Source organism: Hydra vulgaris, chromosome 04, assembly GCF_038396675.1.
Source record: "Hydra vulgaris chromosome 04, alternate assembly HydraT2T_AEP".
NCBI lineage: Eukaryota > Metazoa > Cnidaria > Hydrozoa > Anthoathecata > Hydridae > Hydra > Hydra vulgaris.
In genome coordinates, this window is record NC_088923.1 from 11,455,001 (window position 1) to 11,469,345 (window position 14,345).

The window sequence follows — 14,345 nt, forward strand, 5'->3', positions numbered from 1 at the left end:
TTAAAGTTCCATATTTTTTTGTTGTTGTAAATGTTAATAGAAGAGTGCTTATTAGTAAAAACATAAAAAATTAATTCTTTAAAAATAAATTAAAAATGAAAATAAATGAAAACTAATAATTTTTATTTATTCCTCTTTATTTATAATGCCTAATATATCAGGAAAAACGATCAAAAGTTTTTCATAATTTGTTAATCATACTGATTACAAAGTTAACATAAAGATGTATGACACTAAATGCCTAAAATATATTTATATATACAGGGTTATTACGAGAGTAAAAAATCGCGCTTGTCTGAAGAACTTGCGAGGGAGAAAATTATAAGATGATTTTATAGAAAATATTTGAAGTAAATTTTTGTTGTTGTCACACATAAGTTATGCATGACATACCTTAAATTTAATTTATGCGGTATAAGTTCAAATTAAAAATGATTTATTTCTTCTATTTGAAAGCTAAATCCAGCATGTTTTTTTTTTAAATTCCACTTGAACTTTATCATAATATCCGCTTAATCGTACTCCTCGCTAACTTGTATAGTAAAATAAAACTTGTATAGTAAAATAAAACTTGTAAAATAAAAGTTATAAATAAAAATATAACTTGTATAGTAAAATAAAAGTTCTAGTGAGGCAGTTTTTTTGTCAAATGGACCCTTAAAAATAAGGGTCTATTTGACAAAAAAACTGCCTCACTAGAACTTTTATTTTGAATTGCATAAAAGTCCATGTAATAAAACATTAAAACTAGCAATACTTCAATGAAAAATTTAAACTTAAATGTTAAAAATTAAATATCTCGCCTTATACTTATAAATATCTAGCGTAATATTTATATAAATATCTAGCGTAATATTTATATAAATATCTAGCGTAAAAAGTTTATCAAACTTAAACTTCATTTAAATCTTCAATTTTGTAGGTTCAATCACATTCTATTAATTAAAGACTTTTACATTTAAAATTCAAAAATATAAAATGGTTGGAATATCTAATATTTTTTGTCAAATATAAGTTAATAAACTAAATATTTTCACTGGTATCTTCGAATCAGTTAAGCTTATATTAAAGTTTTTTTTTTTTATTAAAAATTAAAATTAAAAATTAAAAAAAGTTTTTTATTTTATTTTTTATTTTTTATTAAAAAAGTTTAAGCTAAACGCAACTTAAAATTAAAAAAAAAGTTTAAAATTAAAAAAACAATACGTATAGCAAATATATTTGTTATATAACTCAGAATTGAAACTTTTGGAAGCGTGCTTGCAAGCAACTGAAGAAAAAATGTTACGTCACTAGTTTCACAACGCATTCCTCGAAATATACGTCACACTAATCAAATGTAGTTGCTTTAGGTTGAAAATTTGACTACTTCAAAAAATTTTAGTTTCATGATATTAAGGAATGGTAAACTGACAAGTCTATGAAGAGAACGAATTGTTTGGCGTACATCCTGACTAGAAAATCAACTTTTAGCGAATTGGGGCAAATTTCCCCCCTCCAATAGAAAAATTGTATGTCACAATTTTTTTTTTTTAACTTTCTTGAACAATAAGAAAATTAATTAATAGAATTTGTGGAAAAAATATTTTGGTGCTTATGAAAATGTTTTTGATAAAGTTTAAATAATTATAGATAATTTATAATATTTTTATTTCTAACTTCAAAATATTTTGTATTAATATTATATATATATATATATATATATATATATATATATATATATATATATATATATATATATATATATATATATATATATATATATATATATATATATATAGGTGATGCAGAGTCAACCTGTGATTGTCCAGAGATAAATACAGATGCGTTATGTCTAGAGATGAATAATAGAGGTAAACCTTTGAAAATCAATTTGCATATAATATAAGTTGTAATTTACTTAATCGATTTGAAAATTGATTGAATTACCATTAATAATAACTTATAAAGTATAAAAAATTATTTCTTAGGATGTTTTAAGTGTTTATTTAAATGAACCCGAGATATCAAATAAAGTTATTAAAAAAATTTGCTTTAATTGTTATCAAAGAATTGGAGTTGGAATTCAACATTTCTCTATTAAGATACTGTGGAGAACTTAAGAATGTTGTTAATCTCAAAAGGTAATAGAATAAATAGATTATAGTCTGTATAAAAGTTAACTTTCTTTAATCTTATGACAAATTTTAAATGTTAAATTTTAGGTTTAAAAACAGTAGAACAAGTCCTCTCCATATCTCTAAAAGATATCCAGCATGTTTAAAACATTCAATTGGGGGAAACTACAAAATTGTCGACAGGCTGGCTCCGTTGAGTCTACAGATAGGAAAGAAGAGGACAATGAAAACAATATCAAGCCAAACTTTTAATAATATAAGAAAACACAATCTAATACTGATAAAATCAATAGACTCCTAGTTTCTATGGAAACTAGGAGTCTATTGATTTTATCAGTATTTGTTGCTCTTCTGTCTGTTTTTCGGCTGAAATTTTCGCGATAAGATTTGAAGTGTTTATTTCTAGCCTCTTGAGCTTCCTCTGACATAAGTTCGATGGATAATGTACAGCTTTTAATTATGTGATGCCCATGTATCAATGCTTTATGAACTGATTGACCCATTAATATTTTTACAAATGCTTTGGCCAGTAGCATCATCAAAACCAGCCTTACACATGAGTGTCATTGCTTTTATTGCTTTGTCATTCAATATTGAGTGCCTCAGCACATGTTCCTGAAGTGCACAGATTCTTCGTAAAGTATGAATCATTAAATCTTTTAAATGAACTGAAGCCAAACTGTTGTATTTTCAAAATAACATTTCAATTTTGCATCCCTGACCTCATTGTAAGCGGGGTAGATGTTATATTCTCCAAGGCTCCGCTTTTAATCAATTTTTATGAAGCTTTTGTCAGGCTGGCATCAATTATTAAAGCCAGTGCTTTGTCTGCTAAATAATTACTTGCTTTATCTGTATTTGAAATATTTAAAACGTCCTTGGCAGCAATAACAATATATTCATCTCAGTTTTTTACTAGCAGCAAAAAATAATTAATTTGATAAATGAGATTCAAGTATACCAGATGCACACCATTTTTTAGTTTTAGTATAACTATCATCAAATGTAAATGGTTTTCGACTATGTCTACTTGCAGTTGGTTCATTGTCTTTTACTGACAATTAAGTGTTCATTAAGCCAGTTCACAAACTTCTTTTCAAAATTTTTGACAGTATAGTTTGCAGATTTCCACTTTTTTTTATACAAGTTAACAAATTGTTGAACAGCATGCCTAAAATCAACATCTTTAAATTCAGCAATTTTTGGCTGAATAAATTTCTTCAGTAATATTTTATTTTGAAAAACTAAGATTGTTCTTTTGGAGAAAATTATGGATGTTAAAGTTTAATAAAACCATATCTAAATAATTATTCTAACAAATATTTTGTATTTAAAAGTTTAATATTAAAATGTATATGCTACGTAGGGTACTAATTCTTGTTAGTAATTAAGTTACTACATGTTAGTACTAAATGTTACTGATTAAAACTGTTACTGATTAAAACATACTAAATGTTAGTGATTAAAATCAAAAGCAATTACTTTACTATTAGTGTTAGTAATTGAATTACAAACAACTACCGAAAATATATTGTTGCTATGCTATGCCAAGTAAGGTTATCCATAGCAACAACAAAAATTAACTTCATAAGAATTGCGAATCTTATTTTAATACATACGCCCAATATTGTGTACTTAGCGCAAATAAAATACTGTAAAAACAACATTGGTGTAAAAATGGATTGTTGTTATGCAAAATTAACTACCATAGCAACCAAGTTAAAACATAAATAAAATCTGAACGGGGATTTAAGTGGATGAGCAATCAATGGAAACTCAATTGAAACATCATATAGTTCAAATAAATATGACAGCACACAGCAAATTGTGGTAACTATTAGTTATAGTGTGGCGAAAAATATATTTCTTAAAGATTTTTTTTTTTTAATCTGTGATTTTCAAAGTATAACTGATATAACATGCAATGACAAATTTTATTTCACACAATTGTCTTTCTAATCTCTAAATACTCTAAAATAACATGTACTAGTTTTTTGTTTTAAAAATGTAGATGTAATTTTTTTTTAAAAGGTTATTTAGGTGCTCCCAGCACCTAAATAACCTTTTAAAAGTTTCACGCCTCCTTCCTTACCAATGTCGCTTATTAGGCTAGAGCCGGCATCGAACTCATGATCTCTGGGTTCTTAGCCAGAACTCTAACCACTGCACCACGGCTGCAGTAAAATATCACACAACGTTGATGTCACCAAAGTTACTAATTTATATATATATTTTTTATTCTTTTTAATTTCAATATTTAAATGCTCAGAGTCCTGGTAACTAAGGGATTTAATAAAAATAAATTACAAATAAATTTCTCCTAATGTATATCGATACTAAAATTATAGAAGTTTTTAAGATTAGACAACTAAAATTTTTTCCACTTTCGTCCACCTACTGGCCCACTGTGCAATCTTTCAATGGGGTGGAAAGGTCATATTATTGAACACCACCTCGTTATTTTCTTAAAAAATATTAGAATACCATTAGGTGTATTTGCTGAGCAATGTTCCGAATCTGCTCATCACAACATGCTGAAAACTCTGAGTAGATTCGCAACATTTGAAACCAGATCAAACCATGGAAAACAACTGAGAAGAGCGGTGTTGGAATACTCAAGCAATAGAGTTTAGTTGATTTCATATAAATCAATCATTGGAAAATCTGTGAAAGTTTGATATATAAGTTTATTGGATTCTCTTATGATAATACCATTACTTATCTTTTATGTAATATTGTATATATCTTGTAAATTATACTTTTTGTATTGTATTTTGTATAATATTTACTATTTTAATACTCTTAATTCATTTATAAATGAATTAATGTTGCTTTATCCATAAGTTTATCCATAAACTTAATTTTGTTTATGAGCTTGATCCTCAATTTTTCATGGACTTTCTTATTTTAATATATTCTAGTTATATTTTATTATGTCTTGGACATTATAAATGTATTATAATATACATATTTGTTATTTTAATACTCTATAAATCTATTTAAAAATCATTTAGTTATGTAATTCAAGACTTTTTTTATATTTTAACAAGAAAAAACAAAAATATTTTTTGAAGAAATATAATAATTTTAAAATATACCCCAAAAATATTTTTAAAAATTTGGGGAGGGGGAAAATTTGCCTCAATTCCCTATAAAGTTGATTTTTTTGTCAGGATGTACATGTACGCCAAACAATTCGTTCTCTTCATAGATCAATCAGTTTACCATTCCTTAATATCATGAAACTAAAATTTTTAAAGTAATCAAATTTAAAAAAACAACAACCTAAACCTACTACATTTAACTAGTGGTCAGTATATAAGTTATTTATATATTATATTTGTATAAGTATATATCAATGACGTATAATAAATAACTAGATGTCTAACTCCGGGTTTTTTTATAAACTGCAAGTGAAGCCAAAAGTTTAACATTTATCGTGCTATAAATAAACACACCAAAAAAATTAATTTATCACATTATCAGCTAGAAAGCTGATAATGTGATAAATTAATTAATCTCAAATGCTATCTATAATCTGACTAAATCAATTAATCTCAAATGCTATCTACAAGATCTGCATCACCAGCAAACAAAGTTATAAAGAAAAGAAAATATTTTTATAAGACATGGTTTTCCTTTTAAAAAAAAAAATTTTACAACTGATATTGCAACTGTTTTAAACAGAATATTTTTTATACAGAAAACTATTTTATGAAATCATATGTATATGTGTATGTGTATGTGTGTATATATATATATATATATATATATATATATATATATATATATATATATATATATATATATATATATATATATATATATATATATATATATATATATACTTAAACTTTAGAAGAAACAACTTTTAATGGAACTTAAAGTTTCATGCCTATCGGCAATCATCAGCCATGAAGTACAAAATCAAAAATATAAAAAACCGTTTAAAAATTACAAACTACGGTAGAATGAGTTTTGACATTATAGTACAAGAAGACATAATGGAAAACTAATCTCCGCTATCAAATAATGAAAGGAGAAATTTATTTTTGTGTCTGCATTTAGAGACTAATAATGCCTTGATGCTATTAGTTGTCTCAAAAGACTTTGTTTGTAAATTGCGATGGTTTATTTTGGTTTATTGTATAATATTTTTTCATATTATGGTGATAAACAGAAAACTGATGTTAATAATTGATGCTATAACGATCAAAAACAGTCTAACCTTGAAAAAAAGTTCAAATCACTGCATTGCTTTTTATGATTTGGTAAGAATTTTACTGTATGCAAACCTAATAATCCAGCTACTGAGGATTTAGTTTTCATGTTATTTGGTTTGCAAGGATTTTGGAAAATACCCATTAGTTATGTTTTATCAATATACAGAGGCTTTAGTTTTTATATTAGTTTTTTTGAAAGCTTATTGGAAAAAACTCATTGCTAATTTTTAATTCAATTAAGTTAAAACAATTAATTTAACATGCTTAATTATTATTTCAGAATTTGGTTTTGAAATAACTGTGTATCAAAAGTCTTACATTTGATTGTACAAGTACCAATTAAAATTCTGTTGTTCCCTTTTGATTTCAGTTTTCAAAGATGTTAAAGATATGTTTATTACTTCTTCATATGACAACCAATTGCTACACATTTTCCAAGATCCATGCCATTTTGATCCATGCCAAATTAGATAGAAATGTTTTAACTGGCTTGTGTTTTTTTTATGAGCATTATATTGAATGGAGTTATTTAAAACCTTTGTTAAAGTTTAAAGACTTGAAGTTTGCAAATAAACTTTCATGGAAAAATATCGAATTTCATTGTCACAAAATAAATATACAAGTTGAAAATAAATGAAGCTAGTTAGATAGAAAGATAAGTGAATATTGTTTCAGAGTTCTGATTAAATATGCCCAGAAATATACTACTAAAGACTTTAGCAAATTGCTAAGAAAGGTTCAAGACAATAAACGAATCAGTCACTATTATTCAATGGTTTATAAATGTAATTTTTTTATATAAAATATTAAAATATATAACAATATTTTTGTTTAATGCCCTGAATGCAAATATGTTTTTAAAAATATATGTTTTCAAAATTTGTGGCTATAAAAACAGCCGTTTGCTTTAGTTTTGCAGCTAATACATTCCTCTTTGACCAAAACAAATTTATATTGGCTGTAGGCCACCAAATTTATTATCTCTGGACTAATCATCTTCAATTTCAACCTTGGTTTAGACTTTAAAATTGCTTATCTTCTTTTACTTGACAAAAACCGCTGAAAGTTTTTTGCCCGATATAATAATAGCTTCTAGCAGATTACATAATATCAAACAGGCTTCACTAAAAATGGCGAAGTTCGATATCTTGGTAATATCTATATATCAAAGTTAGGAAAAAAAATTTTGTAATAAAAGTTACAAATATTTTATTGAAAATGTAAACTTCAGATAACTTAATCAAAAAATAATTTTTTCTAATTTACTTTTATGCTTTATATGAAAACTTTTTTAAATGATTAATATATACTTTCTCAAAACTTTTAAATGTGACTGCCGTTTTTTCCTGTGTACTCTTCAAATATGTTTTAATTTTAAAAATAAACAATAAAGCGATAAAAAGTTGCCTGGCTGTTATTTTTATAGAAACCTTGCATTGTATTCTGTATTACAAAACAAACATTTTTTGCCAAAGAGAGTAAAGCCAAGGAGAGTAAAGTCAAAGAGAGTAAAGGCAAGGGGAGTAAAGTCAAGGAGAACTAAAGATTATTTTTCTTTTAATGTTGTATGACTTTTGACATAAAATAATGCTCTTTTAAACTTTCACAAACCATCTCAATAATTTATAGGTAACCTTGCTCGGAATAAATTACATAGCAAATTTTATTTCTAATATTTATACTAAATCATATACACAATCTCTACTTTTAATGCTACAAACCATAAACTTTAATAAGTTTTTGTATTTGGATATTTCTGGAATATTCTGTGCAAAAATCTTTTTATTTTAATGCAAAGTGGCGAACACAAACTGCAGACCAGAAGCATTACTTTTAACTTTACTCACAAAATTTTGATTTGAAAATTTCATTTAAAAATAACCATGTTTTTTTCAAACTCAATATGTAGCTCTTTAATATTGACAAAAAGAAATTATTTTGGATGTTGCTTTATATCATCTAACTTAATTGAAACAAAATCTTTTTTCTTCTTGACAAATCTTTTTAAAAAAATTATAGAATTCAAGAACCTCTGCAACCATTTTTTTTTTTTTGCTGACCAGCTAGAGACACCTACAGCTGAAGCCAGGTTTACACAGGGCTCTAGAAGGCATTATTATTTTGTGGTACTTAATACATTAACATTTTGTTTCCAACTTTTGATCCTTTTGCATAAAAATATAAAATATTGTTATGTAATTTAGTATAAATACTAGAAAATGGATCATATTGAAAATATTACTTCATAAATTTCTGATAGGTCAATCTGAAAAATTACCACAAAATTAAAAAAATAGTGATTTTAGGTATGAGATTCTTTGCATCAAGGATCAATTTAAAAAAGTCTTGAACCAGTTGACTTTGCTGATTTATAACTTTTAAATAAAGACTGTTAATCAAATAAATTTTTTGAAAAAGTTTGTTCACCATTAATGCATTAATGTTAACTATAGTCTGTAATTATGAAAAAAAATCTAAAGTAAGATTTTATTTTTTAAATATATATAATAAATAAAAATATTTATCATTAACATTCATACTTTAACAACAATTAAAGTAAAAAACTAACTTGTTGAAAAGTTATTAACTTTAAAAAACCATTAAATAAACGAGCTTGAAGAGAGACATAATTAGCAAAATAATCCATTATTTAAATAGTGTTTTCTCAAAAACGGTATTAGAAATTGATCTAATATTTTAAGACCTTTTTTTTTCTCATATGCATATGTGCCAAATCAATAAATTTTAGCATTTTTGAAGTCCATGAGGAACCATTTAATTACATAGCATTAAATGACCCTTCTATTAATTATATAATATTTGATAGATTAAATAAATAAAGACTATTTAACAAAGTGAACTGTTTGGCTTGCAAGTTTTTCAGTGACTTGCAAGTTCAAATTGTTAAAAAAAACCAACTAACAAAAAGGTAACTTTTAGGTATGAGGGAAATTTTAAACATTTATGTTCATACAAATACCAACAGAGAATTACTTAAAAAAACATTACTCTAGATGAAGCCTGCAAATATAGAGCAATTTGCCTCTTTTACTTAAAATAATATTTACTTATTTAAGATGATAAGGGACTGTGATTGGAGAGCTTGCTTTAGAATTAAAAAGTTTTAGGTTCAAGCTTGCCACTCAGTTTGCTATATTGGATAGAAAAGAAGCATTTATTTCTCAGATATATGCTTCTTTGCAACCATCTTAATTATCAGATAAAAACAAAAATAAAATTAACAAAATCATGTGATCAAAAATCATATTTTATCTAAAGTTTAAAATCTTTAACATCAAGGTTAGACTTTGACCTATATTTTTATATGACTGTAACATTTTAAATGAGCTTTTTTACCTTATAAGATTTGATACAAATTAAAATCTTCTTATAAAATGATCTTGTATAAGATACTGTTAAGGTTTAATTTAAATGTTATTTTGTTCAAAACAAACTTGTCATTCTTGCTTTATTGTTGTTTATACTGCTGCTCATTATTAATGACTTTCATTAAAAAGTTTAATTATAACATGTTACAAACCACAATAAAAGTCATTTGTATTTGGTAAAAGTATAAACATTCAAAATTTTGAATTGTGCCTCATATCTCAAAGTAAAGGATAAAGACATTTTGGAAATAAAAAAATCTTTATTTATATTGTTTATTAAGAGCAACTTACATTTGATTTTACTCCTGAAGATTTCATTTGTTCTGCACTGATTTTAAGTTTGCCATCTTTGTCAACAAAGTTTGGATTTAATGAAAATTTGTCAACTATGTAATCGCTCTGATCAATTCCTTTAAGTGGAGGGTAGAAGTGGTCATCTACTTTTGTGGGGATCAGATTCTCAGTAGAAATATCTTTTTGTTTCTTTTCTTCTTGTTTTTTATCGGTAACAAGTGCATCCTCGAGCGATTCGTTTGCACTTTTTTTTTTTGATTGCTTAAAGTACTCTGGCTGCTCTGAATATTTTATTGACTTGTACGACTCTAATGGCGAGTCATTGTGAGAATCTAAGGCAAAAAGACCTTTTTCATGATCTAAAGAATGTTCTTTTTCTTCAAAAGAAAAATTATTGTTGTTGGTTATGTTTTGTTTAAGATTCTTTTGATTAAAGTTTTTCGCTTCTTCGGAAGCGTACTTTTCATCTAAAAGATCATCTGCGTCAGGTGTTGCATTGAAGTCCGAATCTTTAAGAGACTCATAATTCTGTGCTAGCTGAAGTTTTGGCGGGTTTTCGTAACTTTTACTAGATGGCGGGAGATTTTCTGGTATTCGATTGCTGGTTAGCGGTTCTTTATTTTCGTTCAATAAAGTTGGATAAATTCCAATATCCATTAAAATATGAGGTGACAACATGGAACCTGGTTTACCTGGAGATTCCATTTCTTTATTTACTCGAGATGCATCTAACCCATTGTTATATTCGTTTTCTGTTTTGTTGAACAATGTGTCAGAAACAACTACATTTTTAAATTTTTCTTTAATGTCGCTATTATCGTTATCATTTATACTTCTTAATGAATTTTCTGAATTGTAATCTGAGAACGTTTTTAGGCTTGTAACAAATGGTTTGGGTGTGGTATTGTAAACAAAAGGAACTATTGCTTTTGTAAAAGAATACGGAGACGTTGTTGGATGATTAGTTGAACTTTTAGCTGGTATTGGAGAGTCTAAAAAACCATTCTGTGAGTCCAAACTCTGAGGGCTTGAGCCGGAATGACTTGTTTGTAAAGTTGTATTTAAGAAAAATAAAGTTTGTTTTGTATCTTCAAGATCAACAGTAGGATGAAAAACGTGTCTCATTCGTTTTACTCGTTCAACTTTTTTTTTATAGCTCTCTGACTCAAGTAAGTCATCTGACTCTATAAATTCCATTGGCTCCATTGACACATTAAAGTCTCTTTTTGGAAAAAAATCGTTTTTTTCATCTGCTAAACGTTCTATCTTATCTCTATCTAATTCTTCAACTTCGTCAATATTTTTACTAGATTGAACTTCATTATCAGGATCTGCGTCATTTGAAATACGAGTTTTTGAATTTTGTATTTCATTATGGAGATCATTGTAACTTAGCTGGTCACTGTCGTATAATCCATCGTCATAGTTTTCAAAATTGTTTGTTTTTTTGTAAAAATGATTTTTTTTATCGCTTTCATAATTTTTGTCAAATATGAAGCTTCTCTCAATTTTATCTTTTAAAGAATTTTTAAGAGTAGATACGTAAAAGCCTTTTGTTTTTATTGGATGATTTTCTTGCATTAAAAAATCTAAAACATACGAATTAAAAATATTTGAAATGTAATTTTAAAAATCATAAAGACTAATAAAATAAAAAGTATTAAATTTTTAAAGTTTGAAAATTTTATATAACAAAACTTTTAATTTATAATTTTGGCTGATCCAAGTAGGTAATAACAGTAAAATAATTTATTTTCCAAATATTAATATTGGAAGTAATAATAAAAAAATAATTTATTTTCCAAATATTTTTTGATATTCAACAGTTTTTATTTAACTCTAAAAAACTTTTTAAGCTTTATTTTAAGAAATAATTTTTTTAATTCAAAATTATATAAAACGTTTATGCCAGGTAAGTTTTGAAGTAAGTACATTTTATATACTTCAAGAAATGCCTTGGATCCACCTCTGTATCTTTGTTTAAAATACTTTGTTTAATATATATATATATATATATATATATATATATATATATATATATATATATATATATATATATATATATATATATATATATATATATATATGTATATGTATATATATATATATTGTATATATATACAGGGTCGCCGAGAGTTTTCATGACGCCCGGGGGAATAGCAGCAATTAGGCGCCCCTACTAGCTTGCATATTTTAAATTATAAGCATGTAATACAATACAAGTTAAGGGCTTGTTTTTATTTTTAATACCATTACTCTACATTCATATATTTATGAACCGTATCTAGATTAAAAGACACTTATGCAACATATTCACTGATTATGATTAACATTCAGATACTTTGAAATTAATATTAAAAATTTTTCTAACTTTTTCACTAGTACTGTTTTTACGATTGTGTCATTTTATGACAGTGTTGTATCTAATTCATTTCAAACGTGTATGCCCAATTAACGCTCATGTTCTATAGTAGCCCTACAACCATTTTTTTAAACCGATTTTAGTTTTACTTAAAGATAGTGTTGTTACAAATATGTTTTTAAAAATCGACAAATACAATTTTAAAATCGACTAAAAGTCGATTTATTCGAAAAATGTGAATTATTTATTATGAAATAAATAGTAATAAAAATAAATAAAGTAATATATATTTTCATTCTATTTTTTAACATAATGTCGTTTAAATAATTATGGAGCAAAAAAATATGAGAGAAGGACTGCTCCGACAACGGGACTATCTATTTCAAGACCTCAATAATTTAGAGACTACCTATATATCAAAAAGTCATTACAATCTTATTTACAATGTGATTGTATAGATGACATTTAGATTTTGGAGTTTCTTAATTTAGATTTGCCTCAGAGCTCTGAGCCAGCTTGGAGCGGCCCCGTATGAAAGTATTTATGAAAATCATAAGCATCGAGTAAACAAAAGAAAAAAAATATTAATGAAATATATAATAAATTTCTTATACCACAACTACAGCCTTTCTTATTAAACTTATATAATTTTAAAAAAAGGCTTGTTTAAAGCTCCATCTAATTAAAGGATATCCAGAACATCAGCACTTTTTTACAAAACGTGTTGCGAACCGTTGGAATAAACTAGCGCATGATATTTTTAATATACCTTCAGTAAACTCTTTAAAAAGTATGTTTTATGGTGTAACTTCGGCTGTAGCAATCTCAATCATCAGTATATGAAAGCCTGATGATGCTTTCTTTCATCAATATTAAACTTTTTATGAACGGGTTGTTATAAACTATTGTAATAAATAAAGATATTTTTGTTTTCAATTCTAATCCCGCTAGATAATAGATCATGCTTTACAAGCTTTTGGACACCTCGAACACAATTACTTAAACACTCGAAGAATGCAATTACCTCATTCTGCAATACAAAATTGCTTGTTATATACTATATATAGTAAACGACAACAATTTTGTATTGCAGTATGAAGTAACTGCGTTCTTTAAGTGTATTAAAAAGTGTATTAAAAATTTAAGAGTATTTTTTGTGTTTGATTGTAACTAAAATGTTTATTTAACGATTTGTGCGTTGTTGGAAAAGTTTGATTTTGAGAAGGGATAACTAGGCTCGCACACAAAAGTCTTGATTCTTGACTTATTCCACAACTGGAGAACTCCGACATTATAATGACTTCTTGAGACAGTTCATCATACAACCCAAATCAAATTGCCAACCTAAGCAGCAGCTTCTACTTGTACTTTGACTTTGAGGTAGTTGCATATTAGTATTCCAAGGTCTTGGTCAATGCATGCTGGAATTAGGTTGCGTCTGTTTCAGCTTTGGTATTGTCAATTAGTTTTTGTAATAACCAACTTATATTACTTTACACTTCTCGACGTTAAAGTTCACACGGCAGATGTGCGACCAATTTATAGTGCTGTTGATGTCTGATTGCAGCTTTTTATAATCAGAGGAAAATAGATTGACATTGATAACTCATGCGATGTTGCAATTATAGGCGTATAATTTGGTATGGTTATGAATTCAGTCTGATAAGTCATTCATGAAGAACAAAAATAAAAGTGGTGTAGGAACTGATTCTTAAGTGAAGCCACTCATCACCCATTTCCACTCGGACATTTATTCTCCAATTATTACTCATTGTTGACTATTAGCTAATGATACCAGTGATCTTGTTTAATAGGTGGCCTCAAATACCTACGCATGAATCTTATAAAGAAGTCGTTTAGTGACACGGAGTTGAATGCTTTGGCAAAATTGATAAAAATTATGTAAACCAGATATCTGCGCTAAACTGCTTCCTTTAAAATGTTACGAGATTCAAGCAAC

The 14,345-nt window shown here is 26.6% G+C and overlaps 1 protein-coding gene across 3 annotated transcripts in view; it reads right to left on the reverse strand.

The window, feature by feature from the left end:
* The window catches only part of LOC101235686 (protein PF3D7_1417600), a 56,239-nt gene that overhangs the window by 8,815 nt on the left and 33,079 nt on the right, over positions 1–14,345 (reverse strand). For all 3 annotated transcript variants that reach the window (XM_065795450.1, XM_065795449.1, XM_065795448.1), the window contains one exon: positions 10,021–11,612. In XM_065795450.1, the coding sequence (XP_065651522.1) occupies positions 10,021–11,612 (1,592 nt within the window). The remainder of the gene's footprint in view (positions 1–10,020; positions 11,613–14,345) is intronic.